The sequence below is a fragment of the Megalops cyprinoides genome, chromosome 22, assembly GCF_013368585.1.
Source record: "Megalops cyprinoides isolate fMegCyp1 chromosome 22, fMegCyp1.pri, whole genome shotgun sequence".
Classification (NCBI taxonomy): Eukaryota; Metazoa; Chordata; class Actinopteri; order Elopiformes; family Megalopidae; genus Megalops; species Megalops cyprinoides.
This window is the reverse complement of record NC_050604.1, coordinates 8,121,644-8,144,520: the sequence shown is the minus strand read 5'-3', so window position 1 is coordinate 8,144,520 and position 22,877 is coordinate 8,121,644. Positions and strand designations below refer to the sequence as shown.

The 22,877-nt window shown below is 45.6% G+C and overlaps 1 protein-coding gene across 4 annotated transcripts in view; it reads left to right on the top strand.

Moving 5' to 3' along the window:
* LOC118769986 (sodium/potassium/calcium exchanger 2-like) overlaps window positions 1-22,877 on the top strand; it is a 57,175-nt gene that overhangs the window by 30,805 nt on the left and 3,493 nt on the right. For 2 of the 4 annotated variants that reach the window (XM_036517425.1, XM_036517423.1), the window contains 5 exons: window positions 4,947-4,961; window positions 9,856-9,906; window positions 13,710-13,805; window positions 16,235-16,317; window positions 22,586-22,720. In XM_036517425.1, coding sequence (XP_036373318.1) covers window positions 4,947-4,961; window positions 9,856-9,906; window positions 13,710-13,805; window positions 16,235-16,317; window positions 22,586-22,720 — 380 coding nt within the window. The remainder of the gene's footprint in view (window positions 1-4,946; window positions 4,962-9,855; window positions 9,907-13,709; window positions 13,806-16,234; window positions 16,318-22,585; window positions 22,721-22,877) is intronic. The other 2 variants (XM_036517424.1, XM_036517426.1) reach the window with 2 other exon arrangements.

Sequence of the window (22,877 nt, the reverse complement as noted above, 5' to 3'; positions counted from 1 at the left end):
TAAATTTTCTGGGCATGGTGCACCTATTCCTACCTCAGTGCCACCCCAACGGATACAGAGTACCACTGCCTTTCACCAAGGACTGATGACACCTGCAACTCACACACAGGACAGGTGCTGCACCTTTTTGGCCCGCTTGTCCTTGGCTCTTAATTGTTAGATTAAGAGATGGCTGAATCATTGCTGTTCCTAGCTGATACCCAGCTCCCAAAGCCAAATTGTTGAAGACAGGCAGCTAGATCACAGTGGAGAATAAGCCAGTTGATTGGTTAGTTGGTCACACTGTTCTGACATCTCCCACAGACACAAACTAATGAAATTGTATGAGATGGTATGTGACCCTGTTTCAGTTTGTGGGGAGGTCAGAGTTTTTAATTCTTGGTCCACTTTGCCAGAGGTCATATTTATGCCCAAACCATAGTGTATAAGTGATGCATTTATAAGTATTCAATCTAGTAGAACTAAGGCACAGTAAACAGACATAATGGGAAGTTTCCATCCATACCAGCTTAACTGCATCTTCTAAAAAACCAGTGAGTCAGGGATAAAGCTCCACAATGAGTCATTTCAGGATCAGGGACACCTTCTCTTGGCATGACATCAAAATGACATTTATAGACCGTTCGCATAGGGTTTATCATTCCTAAAAGTCCAATGCTGACAAGCTACCAGCCAGTGACTCTTGGCAGTTCTTAATGCCGCGGTAGTGTTATTAATCTGGCTGTCGTGTGTGCTGGGAGCACGTGCCATAGCCAGAATGAGAAATGGTTAGAAGAGACTTTGTGGCTGAGCACGTGGTCTCATTTAAGCCCCCTGCAAAGTTCCCAAAAAGTTTTCCTCCATCGGGCGCTTCTCAGTTAAGCAGCTCTGCTCGGCGGAGCTTTGTACGTCAGGATGAATTTGCGTTATGCCGTCCTTGAATGGGAAGTGGCCTGTGCCGTCAATGACATCGCCTGTCCACAGTGCGCAATTAAGCTTAATGGGGAAAAAAAGACATCAAAGCAAATTAAATCAAAACTGTGACCTGCCCGTTATGCATCACATCATGAGAGATGTTTTATGGGCTCGAGTCACGCTTCTTCAACAAACTCGCGTGCTATCCTTGCTTGTTTTGTGATGACTCTTGGGTTGGGCCAGATCTTTAATATGATGATGCATCCAGAAGGGCTTAAGGTCATATTCTTAGCCCTTGCTATCAAACCCTATGGCTTGCAAAGACGATTGCAAGCAATCAGAGCCAGTTTGGCAAAAACTCCATGAATAAAGCTTTCATTCTAGGATCAGGTTGTGAAATAAATGTAATGTATTGCATATCTTGAGGTAATTTTTGTCAGAATCACTTATGCAGGAGCTCTTTTAGGTCTTTAGCCCTGTTCATCCAAGAACTAAGCAACAAAGCCACCATCACATTTAGGAGTGATACCACATCAAATTGTGTGCATGAGGTTTGGGGGTTGGGATGTTGTGGAGGGAAGCAGTACAAGAGAGTGTGGTTTAAAGAGAGCTTTAAATAAATTTAATAACCCTCCCAACAAAGCATTTACATAAATCTAAATCTCATAAACCTCATGAGATGAGAACTTTGAGATTAAGGACGGTCATTAAGATTTGCTGTCTGAAGTCCTAAGATTTTTTTTGATGGTGCCATTTAAATCATGATATGGGGCTATTCAGAGATGAAAAAGGGAGGTAAGACAGGTTTTTAAATGGAAAAGAGGGATTTAAGAGAGATAAATAACAGACACATGAGAGATTTTTGTCATGTCATTCTCCCATTCAGCGTGATTACCATAGCCTGACGGGGGTGCCAAGATAATTTGACTTAGTTAAAATGTCACATTTTATCATAGATATTGGGTTAATAATTAGAGGAAAATCAAACAGGGACATCAGTGAGGCTCATATCAAAAAGTCAACACATGATGTACCAAGCATTTAAAACTATGTTGTAAGGGTCAATCACTCAATGTTTGTTTGGCATGTTAGCTGTAATGTTTTGGCTCTGTCTTTGACACCCCCTCCCCCAAACCTTCCCTTCCATTCAATATGCATGTCTTTCAGTGCGAGGCGCGGTAGACTGCTTGTAACATTTTGGAGAACGATCCTGAGTACCTTTTAAGTGTGGGTAATCATCAGTTTCCACCCCGAAGAGGTGTCCCTCGGGTTCAGACGTCCCCCCCACCGAGCGGGCCAACCCAGGCGAGTTCTCTGGCTCACGATTTGGAGGCGGACGGGTGGGGGTTTGGGTGGGTGCAGGGGGGTGTGCAAACAGCTGCCAGGGCCGCGAGCGAGTCCGCAAACAGCAGCCGGGCACCTCCAGGGACCCCGTGCCTCTCCGCCTGCCAGCGGGCTCCCGGCACAGGCAGCGGCTCTGCAAACAAGCCTCATCTGCCATGCCGCGTGCGTCCGCCGACTAGCTCCAGAGATAGAGCGAGGGAGAGAGCCAGAGTGCAAAGAGAGAGAGACGGGGAGAGCAAGACAGAGAACGCTCTCGGAATATAAATCAAACCGAAGTAAGCTGTCTCCCGAGCTAGGTGACAGAAAGCGTGCGTGCTGAAATCGAGGTTAAGTCAAAGTAAATTCGGGCGCGATGGGCAAGAATAGATGGACTCAGATCGAGATGCGCAGAGCTAGATACCTGCACTACCTCAGACGTCTCCCTCTCTGTCTCTCTGGTGTGAGGTCAATCTCCAATTAGCAAAATCAAAGCACTTCATTTACAAGATGGAGAGACAAGTAGACTGGCAGATGATGTAAGAAAAACACTGTATTAAAGTAATGATTTTATACAAGAATAAAAATTTAAAAAGCATTACTATTTATCCCTAATGCCCAGAGCAGCAGAAGGATCTTTTTTAATTCAGTTCAGTTCAATAGAATAAGCGTTATTGCCATGACAAATACACATCTGTGTTGCCAAAGCAAGTCAAGAATTCCTACAGAGAATACTTAAACAGAAATGATCCTCGTTCTTTCACACTTTCCTTTTCTTTAGCTGACTGGCATTCATTATCACTGAAATGTCTTGCTAGTACTGAAATTCCCACAGGTCTTTCAGCTTTGCATGATGGGAAGACTCTGGAATTTGTTGATGAATAGAACCAGGGATCCAACTGGATTGAGTCTGATAAGTGTTGACTCATAGGTTGTTTATAATTGCATTTTTTAACAAAAGCTGAAGATGAGTAACCTGAATTCAAAATGGCAGTGCCAAAGTTTATTCAACCAAGTGTCCCAAAATATCTATTTTGTGGCTTGTTAAGTGTGAAATGTTTGCCTTTTCACATTGAAAACGGAGCCGCACTTGTCATAAATTAATATCACGGTTATGATATGTTTTCCTGTAAGTATGATTCATTTTGAGATCAAAGCCGTGTGTATTTAGATTGAGCAAAGATGGAGTGATTCAGAGAGGACTAAGAGGGGCAGTAAATTGGATGATTCAGAAGATTATAGCCTGCACGAAGCCCCCCACTGTTTCAAACAAAAGCAGGCAAATATATGTGAAACACGTCTACAATAGAAAGACATGGGGTGCAAATTCAGCCACCCATGACTGCGATTCCACAGACTTTTTTTTTTTGGGTTTGTCGGCGGCCCTCTTCCTCTTTGTTGAGTGGGCGGGCGTGCTCAAATTTTACCCAAATTACATCTGGCGCAATTGACACGGGGAATGTGGGACACCTGCAAGAGATGGATCAGGCAGGATCTGCTTTGAGCAGGGGAGGGCGGTTTGTTCTCACCCCGCCATGAATCCTGCCACTGAGCACAAAAGACAGGAGCGAGTTCATTGTTTATTGTCTCCAAATGTATTTTTAATAGAGGCCAGATATCAAAGAGGACGGGACGGTAGGAGCTAAGCGAATGTCAGCGCCTAATCCAGGCGTTAAAGTGATTCATCCTCTCTGAGGCGCTCGGGGCCTGGGTAATAAAACCACCCTCCTGGCAGATGAGGCTCCCATTTGAACGCGAGGCTTGGGGGTCTGAGAGGCCGTCCGCGCCTCCGTAATAAGGTTCCACTTCCCAATTTGCTGTTTCTTTATGTCACAAAGTGCATCTGACTCAATGGAGCAAGAACAAACAGACAAACCCGGTGTTAGATTTTGATTCAGTGTTGATGCCAAGGTACCAGGATTTCAGTAACCTCTTTTATTTTCCAGTCTTGCTCTGTTCTTATACAGGGTGCACCTTTTGTCATTGGAAACTGTGAATGGGGGGATAGAGTGTGAGTGTCACATGGCCTGTCTTAGTAAAGATTTTGAGGTCTACCAGCTCTGTTGTATAGCTGGCAAGGGATTTGGAAAGGAATTTGTTTTCTGGAGAGGTGTATGAGGGAGGGTTATAATTGATCGATGAGTCTGAGCGATTTAAAATCGTGCTTTGAGTTCTCTCTCAAGAGAGGAGTTTGAAGCAGCTTGTGGAAGCCTGTAGAAGCCTGTGTCATCCCACTCATTTTTTTTTTGCAAATAAAGGTTGTATTTTGCCTCGCAGTACGCACAATAAAGTGCAGTTCACGTGTAGGTGTTGACACACCAGAATGGAGTTCTAATTCAATTTTAGACTTCACAATGAGATTTCATAAATTTGATGTTTGCTGTGCTCCTCTCCAAAAACCAGCTATGATACAGAGCTGAGCCTTTTCACGCTACAAACAATTGACATGACAAGCTCCATTTGCAAATCATAGCTGGCTGATTCTAACCCATACAGGCTGGTCATGGCTATTTGTCTGACAGACCAAAGCCAACAGTTTGCTGTCTTGTCTGGTGTGTTTGCAGTTTTCTCATTATATGGGCCCACACAGAAAATGCCTCCTGTGGTTTTTTTAAGGTATAATTAATGATGCTTACTTACCGTACCTCTGTTTTACCTACCTTCTGCTCTCTCTCTCTCTTTCTTTCTTTCTTTCTTTCTCTCCTTTATTTCTTCTATTTCTTTTTCCTCAGAATTTGCCGATTCTGGTGAGTTAAAAGCTGCGTGTGTGTACTTATCTTCGATTTCACACCTGCCATTTATCATCATGGCTTGAAAGTGGCTTTTTGTTCCAAGCTCCGCCCCCCCTCCCGCGACCGTGCCTCAGTCTCATCGCACATGCCGCCCGGGAACTGCTCTGGGGTCAGCTCGAGAAGCGTTCCCCCTCTCATGCCGTTTCTCTCTCATGCACCCTCATCGCGTCATTACATCGCCTCCTCTCTGGGGCGACTGCACCGTCATCTTCCACCATTTTAAAACTGACCGTCAGCACGGGGACAGGGAAGCCTGGCTGTGTGGGACCTGTTTCTGAGAGACCTCCTCCTTGACCTTCACGCTTTCTGGCCCTCTGCCTGTCACGGCCCCAGCGAGCCCCTGATGTTCGCCTCTAGACTGCTTCTGAACCCCTGTGTGGATCACTGTGATTGTTACTTGCCATGGTGTTCTTCCACCTGCTAACGCCTATGTGGTAGAATAGAAATTCTACCATTTTCTCCAATTCCAAGAGGTTCAGAGTGTGTTGGAAATGTGAGTATTTTAGCAGGGAGGAAAAAACTTGATAAAATCCATGTCTCCATACTGATACCCTCAAGCCCAACAGGCCAGGGATGGGGTAGGGTTATCATCTTCCGGAAATGCCACATTTGGGTCAAAGGATCAATGAGATGAGGAGAGGTGGTGGGACTGGACTTGCAATCTGTGCCCTGAAACTGAGAGTGATGTCAGATGTGTCAGGTTGCTGGAACGGGGTTTGTTGGGTGCGGTTTAAGCACACGCTTGCCTCGAAATCACTCATACAGGTCAGCTTAAGATGATTCTCGGCAGAGCAGTCACAGCCTCGAAACAGAGAGGAGGCAGCGGCACTTTCCCAATGGAAACCGCAACACCGAAGTGCAGGGCAGTAACATCGATCCACCTGCCCCGCGGCACAGCCGTTCCGCGGCTCGTGTTCTTTCGCAGCTGGCCAAGTTGGGTTTGAATTCTCAGCAGAGACCCGAAGACATCTTGTATTAGCGGTTTTTCTTGTGAAAGAATGAGTCATCTAGCCGGTCCTTGTATGACCCCGCAAGTCTCCGGCAGACACAAGCCTCAATCCCAGCAGCAGCCCGCAGTGGTCCTGGAGTGCCAGAGATGCTTCTGGGCGGCTTCTCGCAGCCTGTCAGAGCTTTGTGCACGACTCCTGCAGCGAGCGCGATGGTGGGAAACACAAAAACATCCTTCAAAAAACAGGTTTATGCTGTGATTAAAAATGCTGTTTGGTCCTGTTAAACGCCCAAAATGGTATTGTGGTGTAGACAAAAATGGGGGGTGTCCTTGAGAAATGAGCATCAAGGTCCTCCTGACATCAGTGTGGCTGTAATTTATGTTTAGCAGAACAGCCATTCCATAACCCCACCATCATGTCAAGTATGAATGATATGCATTTCATGTACACATGATGACTTTGATGGATGATATCAATATTTGAATGCTGAATCGCATAACACTTTTTTCAAGTACATGTTTAATGTGATTCTTTGACTATGACACTGGCTAATTCTTTTTCCTGCCTTGTGTCAGGTCAGCTACCCTTGGTGTAAACCCTTAATTACATAATTGGATCAAATTAGACTAAGTCAGTCCCAGTGACCTTAACCTTAAGGAATGCAGTATTCCTCTATTTTGAGAGACTTAGGAAATCTGCAGGCTTCTCAGAACCATGGAGCTTGTTCACTGGCACATACTGCGATCATGGCCAAGAGGTGTGGGGTGCAAAGGGGTTAGTGTGTTTGAAAAGCAAAGTGCTGGATGTTTTTCTGAAGATTTAACTGCACTGTAAACTCCCTTTGCTCATAGAACTATTTGGAAGGAATCCTTATTTTAAAACTAACATCAAAACCCACAGGCACTTTGAATGGCACATCCCATTACATGATGCCTTGACTTACTTGATGAAGCAAATAGAAGGCGAGAATTTTGATTTGTCATGGTAGCTTTTTAAAGTGGTTTTTAATCAATTTATTAATGGGGGAAGAATTTGCCACTTATAATCCAACACAAGTTCAAATAATAATCAAAATATGACCCCAACCAAAGCTATCTTTGTGTGCTGTGAATGTTATGTTGTATTGTCCTGTGTAACAACCTTCATCATTTCACGCCTGGCGCAATTAAGATTGATGGTTTTCTCATCTGGGTGTCAAAGTCTCAAAATGGTTCTCACCAGATCTCCTTCATTGGTGGGGATTAGTTCAGTGCTGGCAACCCTGTGAGCAAATTGAGAGAACTGGATAGCTCAGCATGGGCAGTGACAGGCTGTCCTGTCGGTGAGTAATTGGAAACGGCGTGATTATTGCCCCGGTGCTGAGTGTGATTAGAGGAGGGACGGTGAAATGCACGTGATGGTTGGGGCGTGAGGCGACGGCTCGCGACAGCAGGGAGAGGAGGGTGAAACAACCTTGTCACGGACGGCTGCGGCTGACGGATGAAGACGAGAAACGCGACCTGTCTCACAACCAGGTTTCCGCCTTGGCGTCTAGACACGGATGTCACTTTACGCTGGCACAGACGATGGGGTCAGGCTACGCTGGTGTCGCCCCTCCATCGCTCGATGGACAACTGCACAATTAACCTTTCGCTCCACTCACTCTGGTCTTTGAACTCTGACCATTTCCTATGCGCCAGCGTCAACTAGAACCACTTACAGGCTGTCAGTCTTCATGTGTGAGACAGTCCACCAGGCCTTCAGCAAAAGGAGAGATGGAATGAGTCTTGCATGAGAACCACGAATGAGGTTAGAATTTTGATGTAGCGATTTCAAGGGGTTCAGTGTCGTTTTGGTGCATTTTTAGCATCGGTCCCCTCAAACATTTTCACAGTGTACGCTTCCACCAAGCCACAGAAAGTCATAACGTCCAGGATTTGCACTCTGCTTTTGAGAAACGCCCAGTAAAACTGTGCTCAGTGGAATTAGATGTATGATCAAAGCTCAGCAGCTGTAACACAGATCAAGAGCCAGTAGTTAAAAAGTTATAAAGTCTTCCTCTGTGACATCGAGGGCAATTTGCTAATACCGTGCCGATGCGTGCATGTGTTCGCTGTCCAGCACCAGGGTCCGTGTATTTAGAAGGTCTGAGCCCTCTACCCTTCAATTTGCCAGCTGCGGTTGTGTTTGTGGGGCGGCCGAGGTCCATCCTCTGGGCCACAGTGGGAGCAGGCAGCCCACAGCACAGTTTGATAAAGGAGTCTGTTTGGGCTTTTTTTTCCCCTCCTCTCCTCCGATGCATGTAAGCCGTCCTTGTGATTTTCTGAGAAATCGATGTTAAAAGCACTCCGCTCCCGTTTAGACGACGCAGGGATTTCTGCAAAACTCGCAACCTGACGTCCCACAGTGTGAGACAACATGTTACACCGATAAACAAATGAGATGAACTGATAAACAATAAAAAATGGCAAGCACACACGCAAGTTCATACTTGATATTTATTTACAAAATAAACACAAGCAGTACAAGTTAATGGTGTGACATGGACACTGGAATTTGCCTGCTGGTTTTTGTCAAACTTTGTCAAACATCATGGAGCTTATAAGAAAAGTTCTTATAGCATAGAAATAGTTCTTCAGCAAAATGGAAGAGGTCATCAAATCCAAACAAGGATTCTGACGGTCTCAGGTCCCCCTGATCCCTACATTTTATTGGTCCTTCCAAAGTTCTTTTCGTGTTCAAGAGAGGTGGAAAACTTTGTTTCGTGTTTGTCTTTTTGGCACTCGATACGGATGCAGGGATACTGCAATGATCATCATCGCTCTGCACATTTCTAAATCAAAAGAGTGAAGGCTGCACTTGTTAGCTGGCTTGTTGCATTGACGTGCCATTGGTCCCGCCGGAGCTGACGTGCAGAAAAATTGAGCTTCACTCACGATTTTGCCCTGCTTTTTTTCTCTCTCCCCCCCCCCCCCCCCCCCCCCCCGCCTGTTGGGGTGGTGCTTGTGTTTGCATTTCAGTCACGTCTGTCTGCCTGGCTTGTTCATTGTGACATCAGACCTGACTCACAAGACAGACGGCTGAGACTTGGGGGGGGCGTGGGGGAGAGGGGGGAGGGGGGGGGGTGCTAAGAAAAGTCTTTCCAGATGAAACATCTTGCTGCTAAAAATACCCATGTGCGACAACGCATGCTGCCTCCCAGATTTAATTGCTCAATAATGGTCCTCTCCGGTTTTATTCGGAAAGAAATTTATCTTAATGTTGCGCCGAGAGCCTCCAACAGCATCCAGAGCCTGTCAGACTGACAGCTCTGCATCATGTCCCCAGTGTCACACTAATGCCTGCTAATGATGCCAATATCACACATACACTCCAGTTTATCCTTGGTGACCTGTAGGGGGTTCAAGCAATGTACAGCACGACAGGTGTCATCGCCACAGTCATGATCCACTCATTCAACCATTTTTTTCTCAACATTAACATGGAGGTATGTGACAATTAAACCCGCTGGCTGCATTTCACAGCAGTGAAAATGTGGAAAGAAAGTGCTTTGTCTGTTAATCAAAAAGCATTGGCAAGCTATAATGCCTCATTTTCTGTTGTGTACTTTGTGATTATTGTGACCAGTTTTCTTATCAAAAGACAATGGGCTGATCTGTGTTCATTAAACCATGTTAAGAACAAGGGATGTGGGAGTACTTAGGTTGTTTTCCTTGATGCATTCATATATGTTCTTCAGTTTGTTTGTTTTTGCACTGGCACGACAGGGGAGAGTGAGACAGAGGGAAAGAGAGAAAGAGAGAGAAATGTTTTTGCTTTTGAGACCTCTCTGATGTGTTGCTCTTTCACGCTTTCCCTTCTTTATCCCCTCTTCGTGACCTCTGGTGACCTCCCACTTTTCTGCCGCTGTGATGTTGTAGAGCTCGGGACTTATGGAAAGCTAAAATATTATCAGACAATGACTGAGGAAGGTAAGACCCCCCCCCCCCCCCCCGGCTCCCCAAACCTCCTGTTCTCTTCCCATCATCCCCCTTCCATGCCTTCCGTTTCCTCGTTCCATCTGCACTGCTCCCGTTCCCGATGCGTTCCATTGCCTCTTTTTTTGCTGGCGTTGGTTCAGGCTGTGCGTCTCACTTTGCAAGGTTTCGCTAGCGCGAGCGCTAACTGAGGGCTGCCAGCCTCATTCGGTTACGTAATTTCAATGTGTTCTGAATGTCATTTTTAATTTTCAATTTATGTTTTATCATATGTTATCTATAAATCTGTAACCTGTCTTGGTTTTGTGGTTTTAAGTATGTGGCTGAGCTGCTTAGAAGCACACATTCATTGTATTATGGGTAAATTGGCATTCGGTAATAATGTTAAGAGAAGAGATAGAGATATCTCAAATCCAGTTGTTCTGTTATCAAACTCTGTTATCAGAAACTCGTAACAGTATATTAAAATATGATTTTAACAATTCAACACAGGATTTCAGTAGGCCCATAGGATATGTTAGACCTTTTCAGATGAGTCCAACTGCAGCTTTACAGTTACTACAGACAACAAACAGGTCATTCCTTCTGCCCACGTCCATACAGTTCTTGACAGGTCCACACTGTAGAAATGATGAACATTCATGGTCACATTTATGCTAGGAAAGTCAATAGAGATTCACCTCTTTCACACCGCTTGGTGAAAACATGCTCTCTTGTTCACATCAAAGGAAGCTTCAGTGGGGTTGGAAACTGCTTTTCAAGCTCTGGGCAAAACCTGCTGCGGGCCTGGCGACAGAAAATCCAATAATCCCAGCATGCACCTGCAGAGACAGACAGAATTTTCCGGGCCCCCTTGTTCTAGGGAGACGCGGAACGTCGATGCGCCACACGGCGTTTCAACTCTCCGCCGCCCCTCTCCTGTCAGACTCTCAGACCGCGCGCAAGATTTGCGTCAGGAGTTTGGCTGAATCCAGTGACTCACTCCCACTGACCTTATGCAACACTCTGCATAGTCCAGAATAGCAAAGGAGCCAGAATAGAGATCTAACACAGTAAAGACACAAGGAGTATAATAGCAGGATAGTGTTCTGGGACAGAAAGACTGGCTTAACTCATTCACTTTCCATGTGCAGTTTTCATGTGGCACTACAAAATTTTAAAAAGGTAAAAAGATGAAGACATTCAGGTTTTACAGATTGTACTGCTCTGCAGGTAACAGGTCCAATCATTGGCAAATAGTATGAATTGCAATGGCTTCACTGATAGTCTTATAAACAGGTGAACTTCAATTACAAACCTTCACATTCAATATTACAACTACAAAGATTCAATTACAAATCATCAAAATCAATATTTGATTATATTAATCAAGTAATTAAGTACTTACATGCAATATGCATATAAGTACTCAATGCAATATGCAACACATTATTTCTGTTTGTTGCTGTGTACATAAACATTTATTTCCTTATACCTAGAGAGGCTGTAATAAATCATCTTTAAAAATACAAATCTACAGCACAGTAAGATCTCTCAAGAGTTTCAGCTGAATGTGTAAGGTCACAGGATCCGACATATTGCCTCGGTCCTGTCTAAAACTAAATTGTGTTCTTAACTTTTAACAAGTTTGACTATTTTTCAATTTTTTAACGGGATATGTTCACAATTTAAAAATTGAAGAAAAAGATACCATTGCTCATGTTACTGAATGTTAGCAACAGAGTTCATTTACGGAAGAGATCTCTGGAGTGACAGTGGGCCAAAATGGGAAACTGATAGAAGCAGCTCTCCAGCCCATTGCTATGGGTACTTATAATGTCAGTAAGAAACTAGCACTTTTGAAGATTTCCTCATATCAAAGACTGAGCGTCAGCTTAGTCTCATCGTGCATAGGTCAGTGGTGTATCTGGCAGAAACAGAAATGGATCATTATCCTGTCCAGTTGGACGATTCCAAAATAAGCCCGCGGTCATCTGTGCATGCACCGTGCCCAAACTGCCAAACTAGCACAGCGGCAGAAATGTAGCACCAGCTACTCTGCCACTCTGTTACTTAATACGCTTCGATTTGTTTGTCATTTTTTTGTAACTCTAGAAAGAGCTTGCAGATAGTGAGGCCCAATGTAAGGTCACAGGGCGGTCATTAGCGTTTCGGATGGTCGATACCCCCCGGTCACACCTCCTCTTCAATAACAGTCTGGATCGCTTGATGCACCGTTTGACACAGTGATTATGGATCCCAGTGCCAATGCAGCAGGACATGGGTGGGGTGGGGGGGTCCAATCCATATCTGCGTGTTTGTATATGTACCACAGGTCAAGTTTAGTGCGTCACACAAACACATTAAAATAGCCTTACAGTATTTCTTACAGTACCAGTGAAAGTACATCAGAGATAAAAGGGCTTATCCAGTGGTAAATTAAACTGTCAAGTATGATGTTATTGATAGGGAGGTTTATAATGGGACAGTTTTATTGTGCATGGTTGGTGATTTTCCTGAAGGCTGAAGGTCATTGACAGTACATTCCTGTATCCTAAAATATCAGTCTATTATACATTCAGCTACCAGTCTGTGAAATATGACTCGCAATTCAGGCAGAACGGATAGGATTATCACAAGGTATTTTCATTTATATTGATACTAGTGTATCTAGGAGGTTGGTTTGAGGATTAGCTAAGCAAAAGGTACATACACACACTGAAGGTAATCATACATTCAAAGACATGCATGTGGACCTACACAGTGTCTCATACACACAGAACAGACACACACCACTGTTAATGGAGTTTGTTCAGAACTTAAGTACGCCAAGTTCATGTCCTCAGATTGCGGGGGGAGGGAGCTGAACATGCTGGATAGGGGGACTTAAAAGCTCGTCGGGATCTAACAGCACCTGCCTTATTAGCCAACCTACCACAGGACACGTTTTAGCCTCCATTATCCCCTTCCACAAACAGAGAAGCAGGGCTTATTTACACCAACCAGCTGCAGCTAACGGCCTAATGGGCCTTTGAAGGCCATTCAATCCTGCCACGTCGCAGGTCATCTCTGTTGTATTCCTTTGTGAATCATCCCTTTTTTTCCATTTCTTTCATTTCAATGGCTGCTAAATTCATAATTTTCTGCAAAATTATGAAGGAACTGTATCACTCCTGCTGTAGCCTGGTGCTACTCTGTATGCTGGAAACCCAATCGACTCTGTCAACAGCTCAAGGGCTTACAGTCCATATCACATGGACACTGCCTGTCCGTCATATTTATGGGATATCATAATGAGAAAGGGTGATAAATCCTTCTCAGCTGCTCTCTCCTTGAGCTGAAAAGAAACTGCTCCAGCATACGGAGTTAGCAGCTTTATTGATGTATTTCTTATACATGCATACAGTACTTTGTGGTGATGATGCAGCCCTCTATGAACATTTTGTAAATTTTATTAAATAGCATGGATTTGCTCCTCTCATTTTTGGTGTGCCATTTTCATGTCTTTTTCATTTTAAGCTGCCACGTTATTCCCTGTACAATGTGACCCCTGTCATGTGATCTGTGATTATGGATCTCAGCTTCAGCTCTGTAAAGAAAATGATGCCATTTGTTTTTTGCTGATGAAGCTTCGTGTGTGCAAACAGTTCAGATTGTTGCTCTAATTTCACTTGCTTATAAAATGAAGCCGTCTCTGTCCACAGGACCTGGGGTCCCTGGAAAAATGGGGTTTCGGGAGATGAGGTCATTGCTCCTCTTCCACGGAGGACGGGGCAAGGCACAGGCCGTGGTGCTGACTCTGTCACGTTGCGTTTCAGGGAAATTCCGGGAGAAGGCGTCCATGCTTCACAAGATGGCCAAAAAGAGATGCCAGGATGAGGCTGATAAGCCCAATGGGGTCGCGGGCCATGGAGGTGAGAGACCCCTGCTGTTTATCAGTTCTAATCGTGTGTTCATTTAGACAGTCTCAGCTAGGATGCAGCATAGCGTTAGCATGTATGCACACAGGCACATTCGCACGGACACATGCGCATGCTGAAAGCACAAGTGCTGGAGTAGAAGCTTGTTCTACTAAGTTAAAACCAGTAACAATAACAGAGATATCATGCCTTATGATCATACATGGCATTTTGTGGCTGTGGTAACACTAAAGTAGAATAAAATCGAATAAAAATCCAGGGCAGGAGGACCAAGGCTCTCTCTCTTCCCCCTCACTGTCTTGCTATCTGTTCAGTTTCTTCTCTCACTCTTTCTTTCAATCTTATTTTCTTTCTTGCTCTATCAACCTTACTGTATTGCTCCCACTCTCTGTCGTGCACCGGAGGTCATTAGTGGGATCAGAGGCCGACCTTCCCTCTGATCTCAAACACCTCCTACTCCTCATCCTCCTCCTCCTCTCACCTCCTCCTGTAGTCACGGCTCTAATGAGCTCGGAGGTGAGGACAGACTGTGGGAACATCTTCATACCTTTGCCGCAGGGCCCGTGCCTCCCTCCCCACTCTCCCAGGACGCCCCCGCCACGCACATCGGCCCTTCATCCACTGAGGCAGCGACTCCAACATCGTTTTCTCATTATCTTACATTATGAGCCTGGCCACGCCCACAACACAGCCAACCCAACCCGAGCGCTTGGATCAAAACGTACCCATCGCACTTGTGTGTGTTTTGCAGTTGCCCTCGTTCTTCCGTTGGCAGTTCACGAAACATTACCGCGCGCTATTAGCCTCATGCTCCAGCCCTTGATTTTCGAGTGGACCAGATGACTGTGTTGTTCTCATTTCAAAGAGGCTTTTCATGTAGGTAAAGAAGGTGAAGTGCTTTCGTGAACAGAGTTCCAAGTTCTTTGTAATCAAGGAAGGACACAGCCATTGATTTCAGGGCCCCAATTATGCTCACAGCCAAGCTTTGCCATGTTACAATCTCAAAAGAAGGCACACTTTTAAACCATGTTTCATAGCCTGTTGTATTTGTGCAGTTATGAGAATAAAGTTACCAGTCTAGGCTGCCACTGTTGAACCTTTTAATTGGTTCATATAGATATATGCACGTTTTAATTCAAGTGCAGGTCGCGGTGCAGTGCGATGCTGTTTTTCTGTTTGCACGGTCCTGTCTCAGCAATTCGTTGTGGAATAGACATGCAACAAATAGGGGCATGCCGTTTATCTCATCGTTTTATTCCCTGGACAATTTCCTGCCGTGTCACAATAGGCTCCTTGTAATGCTCTGATTTCCGTGGCAATAATCTTTTAATCATCTGATTACATGATTGTTCATGCCTTTGAAAGAGAAAAAAAAAAAACCTTCAAACCTCAGCCATCCCATCTAAATTAATTGGAAGCATATCAGCATTCAGATAAACCACAATGCCTAGGAGTGGTACTCCATCAAATCACTCCAACGCTGTAATTTTCCATTCACTTTAATTGGCGCAGTGCTCGGTACCATTGGGGGCTGCTGGGAGCCCGTTGGAGACTGCCCTTTCAATGAGAGGTAGCCATTCAAAGGAGAAGAGAGAACGCTGGGCCTTTGAAACTTGCGTCAAACCTGCAACCTGGGGTGTGAGTGACGCGAGGGTGTGCCGTGCCTTTAAGAGAGGTTGGCTGTGAGGAATGGCAACGCAGAGCTTGTCCCGTCCGCGGTCTTGTTTCGCGACGTGCGGTCGGGGGTTTGCTGCTGCGCCATCTGTCTCCTCCGTCGCTCTCTCATTCGCACCTGCGGCCGCCCGTCGAGGTGGCCCCGCCCCACCCGCAGTGGCAGAGGTCATTGGGCACTCCTCTACCCTCCGCACACAGGCCCAGGTCCCTGTTTCACGCTGTTTCAAAGCAAACAGGGCTCGCAATGTGTCAGGTCAGATTAACACCATCCACACTAATAAACAATGAAGTTTAATGACTGTGATAGAGGAAAAACAGAAGATTTCAGAAGATTTCAGTGATGATTCAGATGATAACCCATGTCTGATAATGAACCATACTGTGTCCGCCAACGAACAGTTTAGATAAGTGCTTCCAGCCAGTAACACCAGCCAATCACAATAAAATGAGCATAGATTGCATGATCAAGCACCTCTGTGATTTGCCAAAATGTAACAATGGAAGTCCCCATGAGATGAGACAATCGTCTCAAAAGTGGGTATGTTTTATGAAAGGGATGTCAATCAAAAGTGGTTTTGTCTACATTACAGTCTATCGTTTCATTCTATGTGCATTGTAAATGGTCTGATTTCCATGACTGATCAGGATCTTGATGTCAACGCTTGTTAAGGTGTGGTCCTACAATGTTGCTAATACACTGTGTGCACTGATCTGAGAACGGTCTGTTTCCCTCCATTTCCCTTTCACAGAAAAGAACATGCCCAACAGCTCCAATGTTGAGGTGGAGGTCACTCCCCCCATGAACGGCACGGTGGCACAAGAGAGGGATGCGGTAAGTGTTTACACCTCCTTTCTTTGTGGTCAGGCACACTCGGTAGAGCAGAAGGAAGGGCAGCTTGCAAAGCAGAGGATTTGTTGGTCTTTTTGTTGGTCTTTTTTTGGACACACAGAGGAACGCAGGTTCAATACAAAGCAACATCACACCAAAGAAATGGTAGCCACTGTCTCCCTGCTTATTTGGAGAGATGGATAACGGATGAGGAACCTACAGCAGGCCAGTGTCCTGTTCAGGGGGTGTAGTGGTATATAACACTGCCACATGCCACAGATATTATTGTAGGATCCAACCCCACCAGCCACTGAGACAGTTACGAGGCTTTTCGGCGTCCAAATGCTAAAACACAGCAAACGAGATTAAATGTGGAAAATCAATGTAATGTCAAATGACTTCTCTTTCAATTTAAACAAATTCCTGTGGGCTTGACCACTCCTGCAGCCCTTTAGAACTGCAAGGATATTTTGTGAGTGGACCCATGTCTTTCATGTGCCTTTTGCACCAGCAGGCAATTTTCACAAATTTGTTTTCTTAAAGTGTTTTCCACAACTCCTCAGTGTCGCCAACTTTCTTTCCCACCACTCTATCACCCAGCTTGATTTCATTTGGGTGGCTTGCTGGTGTCTGCCCCGCTAGGACAGCAAGACGTTCAGCACTCATGTGATTCTGGCTTGGATCAACATTACAACAGCTGTGGCTATGATAAACGCAAACAAGCTGCGTCACACCCTCTGGAGTCGAACAGAAGCTCAATCGACTTACAAACGTGACGCGGGCCCCACCTGAGTGAGCTCCCGCTCTGAATCACTTGTGCCTCAGCGTGAGGCTTTTATCATAAACTCTGGGATGAGGGCCCCCCTGGTCCACTGCCAGCAGCCTGCAGAACTGTGGAAGGCCCCCTAGTAGCTCGCCCTATAAGGACAGCAATGAGCGATGCACCCAGGCCCCTCGCTACCCAACATGAATGGGTGCCTGCCAAAGGGAGCCGCGGTGGTGACAGATGGTCCGTCCCTGCTCGGTGCCCTCTCAAAGTCGCACAGCTGGGGCAGGTGGGGTGGGGAGGGGCACAGAGACGGCTGGAACATCTGGGGTGATGGCCGCGTGCCGGGTAGCAGAGGGGTCGTGCCAGGCACCAACGGAGAGACAGAAGCTTGTTGGCCGAGGCCATGTTGCACCGGGCCAGGTGTCTGCGTGGTTCAGGTGAGAGCGGACGGCAGTGGTGGATACCAGACTCCCACCACCACAGAGACATAACCTCAACCAGGGCCAACACCCACAGAAAAGAGGAGCCAGGAGTGTCTTCGTTGATAGACAAGTGTTGGCAGAAAACACAATCTGAAAAGAGGTAGATAATATAATCAATATCAGGATACTTTTTGGGGGGTTATATGACCATGCTCACTGCAATGGAGGGGGGAGAGAGACAGAGGGTGAAAAAAATTATTTCTGCTTTTGTAATGACTTTTAAAACAAGCTGGTATCCCTTTGTCCCCTGACTATGTAGTTTTTTCCAAGCTTACAAAGTAACTTTCCCTGTTCTGGTGGTATATTCACACCCCTTGCATTGTATGCCATCATATTATTGCTTTGCAAACATCCTTATTCAGGGAAACCTTCACAACTAACATGATAATTTGCAGAGTTGGATTCATCTTTCTGAAGGGTACAATGGCATTGCCCCTCCTTAAGATGTGAAAAAGCAACCATCTGGTTACAAGACAAACACTGCCGCCCAAAGATCTTTAAATGTCGTGTGACTTAATGTTTATCAAGCCTGGCAACAGACTGTCTTTGGGGAATGGCAGAGATACTCTGCGTGGGAGATGTTTCTTTACTTTAGAGCCCGTTCTCCTCCTACGCTCGTATCAAGCTTGAAGATCAGTCACATGTGTCCTTTTCACCACTTTGTTTCAAATTAAAAATGGATCTGTTGTTCTTGTCCTTAGAATGTCCAATTGCAAAACCTTTGTCATATTGAAAAGAATTTCCATCAGGGAAAAGGTGGACTGCTATTGAGGATGTGGTGATGGGCTTTCTGTGGTTTTCAAAGGATGATTAATCTCTCTCCACAGCCAGTCACATGATCCCCGAGCCCGAGACACATCTCCTCAATGCGATCCTCAATTTTTCATCTAAAATTAGCGCTCCAGATAGATCATTTAGAGAGGGTGAAGAGCTTAGACCATGGAAGGAATTTCAGTTATTGAGCTCCACTTGTAACTGAACTGCACTGGTGGATACAGCCACATGTGCTTCACCTTCATTCTCTTTATTACTTACTCCTCCTCAGTCTCTGTGGAGCGTAAGGCCGTTATGCCAGACGGTCCTTGGCAACTTTTTCAGCAACAAGCTGACAGACAAGCCTGCGCTCTTCAGCTGTTCCTCGCTTCTCTGTCGCCAGGTAGTTTTCAGCCTTCCCATGGTCTTTCACCTTGGGGTATCCACCACCATTATCCTCTTGGCTGTGTATATTTCCTTCTTTGCAGCTAATCGGAAACTTTACCCTGTGCCAGTTCCTGTCAAACAAGTCTTCCTAGAGAGAACTTCCTTCTACACAGAGAGAACAAGGGAGCAATGTATAAGTGTGTGCTCTTTCTAAATCAATTTCCCAGATATCCTTAGGTTATACCCTTAGATTGCCCTGAAGTTGTGTGTTTACCAGATCAAATTGGAACTGAATAATGAACGAGGCTAAATCCGGCGCTGTCTTGGTCGCTGCTCTTTTCGAAGGCGCTGCACCCGCTGATGCGTCCCAAAGTGCACCAAACCCTTTCAATCAAAGAGCATTCATCTAGCAGCGGGGGGTGCTGACTCCCGCTTTAGCGTTCGCCAGAAGCACTGTCACGTTAATTGTTAAAGTCTCAAAGGAATCTGCCACACAGGCAGTCTCTATTGGGAAAGTGGCTTTTATTTCTGCAGGAGCTCAAATTCATGCAAGAACAACACAGGCTTCCAGGGGGGGTGATGTGTCATAATCCGGCTCTTTGACAGACTGAACACCCTCTTTCAACAAAAAAAAACCCCCACAAACTGCACAACTTAAGCACTCGAACAGTTCACTCAGGTTTACAATTTTAGGAGGGAATTCAGGAGCAGGGGGGTGTTGCATCCACAGAATTTGAGGATAGCAAATATATCGATATAAAATGGGGCATTCCTCACAGAAGGTGTCATCGCTGAACGTGCTTGTTTGTGTTTTTTCCTTTCAAGCATTTTAGCCCTGTTCACTGCAGTCATTGACTCAGTGATTCATACCCCTTAGCGTTAAACAGAATGACACTGACCCTCATCCACTCTGATTAAACACTCTCTGTGCGCAAGAGAGGAGTTCTGTGCGTCTTTGTGTCTTCAACGACCAAGTTAAAAAGAGAAAGGATGGAAGTTAAAGCTGCGAATGAGTCATATGCCACAACGGAGAAGTATCTCTGAAGCAGAGTGATGTCGTCCTCAGGGCCTTGGCTGCCGTGGGTAACGACGGAATGTCAGTGTCAGTCCCGTAGAAAGGCGACTGGCGGTGGAATCCTGGGGCGACCGGAGCCGACACCACGTGAGGGACGGAAAGTGAGCCGAAGGGTGACTCACTTCATCCAGCGCCAGTGTGTATCCCGCACCTGGGTGACGCCTGGCAGCCATACGGAAGGTCACCTTACTAAAGCTGAAGTGAAGAGAGGCATCTGTCAGAGAGCGGGGCAGCCGACACCGGCAGGAGCAGTTGCCTTGCAGCCCAAGTCCTGAGATTACAGATGGCAGCATATATACACTAAGATGCCACAGCGAAGAGGCATTTTGAATGAGAAGACACCCCGCTACCCACACTATTGGACCATGTAACACGTTTACTGCTTGGCGGACAGCTCATGCGCTGCTCTTGCGCATTGTGCAAAACACGGTCGCTTGACCGTTGATTCGACACCTCGAGGTGAATGTGACACAAAGCCCCCAGGGCACATACACGTGGTCCTAAGAAACACGCAGCGGATTGTAAAAACAATATTGGTTCGCATGCTCCGCGGCCCCTCGTACGCGGCGCAAAAATGAGCGAAAGTGACCTTCATCATCAGTACGAGGCAATTAGTTCCGCAGCACTCGGCATGTGAAGACAGGCCTTGGCTCTCCCCCAGGTCGAAGACGTACACATTCCTCCTAATTAGAGGCCTTAGGAGGTGAGACAGTTTCTTCCCTAATAACCCAAATACCACAGATTTTTCTCATGTGGATTGTTTACATGTACTGGACATGATTGTATGTCCATCTATGTAATCCTGTATGTGTTTTTCTGAGATAGACAACAGATTTAATGAAAGCTGAATTTGGATTCATTTTGAATTTCATTATTCTATTGACTTGAGACACAAACCACATAATCAGTGGTGACTATACAAGAATATCCTGGGACATGCAATTACAGTAACATGTTACTGTCATTGTCCTTGGTGAAATGAGCAAAAATGTAAAAATGTATTTTTTTTACTATTATTATTAATAGAAATCTATTTTAATGATGATATACTTGATCTCATAGAAACTTTATTCCTGTAGAAAGGGAGGCCGCTGTCTCTGCTGATCTCCCTCTCTAAACGGAGCGCAGCTGTCCGTTAAGTTTCGGGTTATGACTTCATAAAAAGGTTAAGAGCGAGGGGAGGGACGCGCCACTCATCTGAACGATTGTCAGGATCTCGGCCTTTTTTGCATGAACATCTCTCCTCGGTTCCCTATACCCAAAGGCCACGTCAGTTTTAGACGTGGATCTGCCCCCAGCAGCCTGTCCTTTAGGAGTTAACCTTTCCCCCACCCGTGCGGGATGAGGCGGACTGGCATTTCGCGGGAGGCGGAATGACCTTTGCGGGCTCAGGCTGTTGCCCACCCACCCCCGCCCCTCCAAGCCCGTGCGCCTCTCTAGGATCTACTGGCCAGCTCAGCACTGTGACTGCGCCGGCGGTCCAAGATGCAGCAGTGTGAACTGCGTCATTGGACCACCAAGGCAAAGGTGCAAGCTGCCTGTAGGTCTGTTTTACCTGGCAGCACCGGTGAGTCTTCCTCTCATTACGATCCACAGTGTTAACAAGCACTAATCTCCGGTGTTGCTCAATATGGGCTCAGGAGAGGTTAGAGGACCGAGATCTTTGGCAGGAGAAGATGGATCAATCTGAAGAGGAGGGTAAAAGGAATTTTGCTCAACACGGGAAAATAAAGGGGTGCTCTTGGCTAATGTGTCCCCATCACAAGTGACCACAGGTGTCCAGTGGCTTACTTGTTTCTCTCTTTCTGCGGATCAGGGCCTTTGAACAGCTCCTTTAATCATACACTTCAAGAACACTCAAAGAACAGTCCCAACTAATTCTCTAGCACAATGAGGGACTGAGACTATTTATGGACCGTCAGGTGTTCTTTTTCTTGGAATTACCATGGCAACTAATGCTAGCTAATTTGAGGGTGGAGGCATCCTAGGCAGAGCTGGAAAAATGCTCTTAATTGTGTTTCTTATTAGTTATGTAAGACTTAGTCATATGTTTGTTTGTTTTCCATATTTTTGTCTTTTTGAACTGCACTCTGATACTGCAGAGGCTGATATCAGAGACTTATAGATATTGTATCTACTTAGCAGATATTCAGCTCAGTTCAACACTGATTCTACCATTAATGAAGCTATTTTTTTCTGATTTGTGGTGTCATTATGACTTTGCATGAGGCTTGACTAAAGCAAGAAACAATAGCCTGCACAACAGCACAGTCAGCACCGGAGCTTAATATTACCAACTGGAACTGGATCCCAGACATGGAGATACTGAGGACTGAATGCAGAGCTGACTGTCTCCTATTTAAGGATCCATGCTGATACCAATAGCTGCCCCTTCCTTCAGAGCTGAGATGACAGACTACATATACAGCTGTAGTCTTATGTTTGTGTCCTTGCTCTGTTTTCCTGATTTCATCCAGTTCCTCCTAGGTTTCCAACTGGTTCACATCTGTTTCGCTGCGGTGTTTTCACAGGATATATGCCACCTGATAGTCCCTCAAAAAGAAACTACCACAGTAACACAATTTCTCTGCATTCACTCAAATATATCGTTATGCACATAGCTTGGTTTTTCCAAATCTTGTGTACATTCTACAGTATGGAAATAAACATTGTACACTCTTAAAAGAAGGTGATTTTAAATCATTGGTCTTAGGAATGGGCGGACAGATGCTAGATCAGTTGTCAGAGAATGAATATACCAGAAGCTGGAAAAGCAGGACTGAGTTTGTACTCCTGTGTTTGTAGGCTGAGGAGGAGGAGGACGAAGACCAGCCCCTCAGCCTGGCATGGCCGGATACTCCCCGGAAGCGCCTCACCTACCTCGTCATTTTCCCCATCGTCTTCCCGCTCTGGCTAACGCTCCCAGATGTCAGGAAGGATGTGAGTAGCCTCGTAGCCATGGCGACTGACACCGCTTACATTTTTGCATGTAGTCCATTCAATCAGCTGCGTATTCACTAATGCAGTTTCACGCTAAGTCTTTTACTCAATGGTACAACAGCAGCACCCCACACAGATTCAAACCCGCAACTCCACA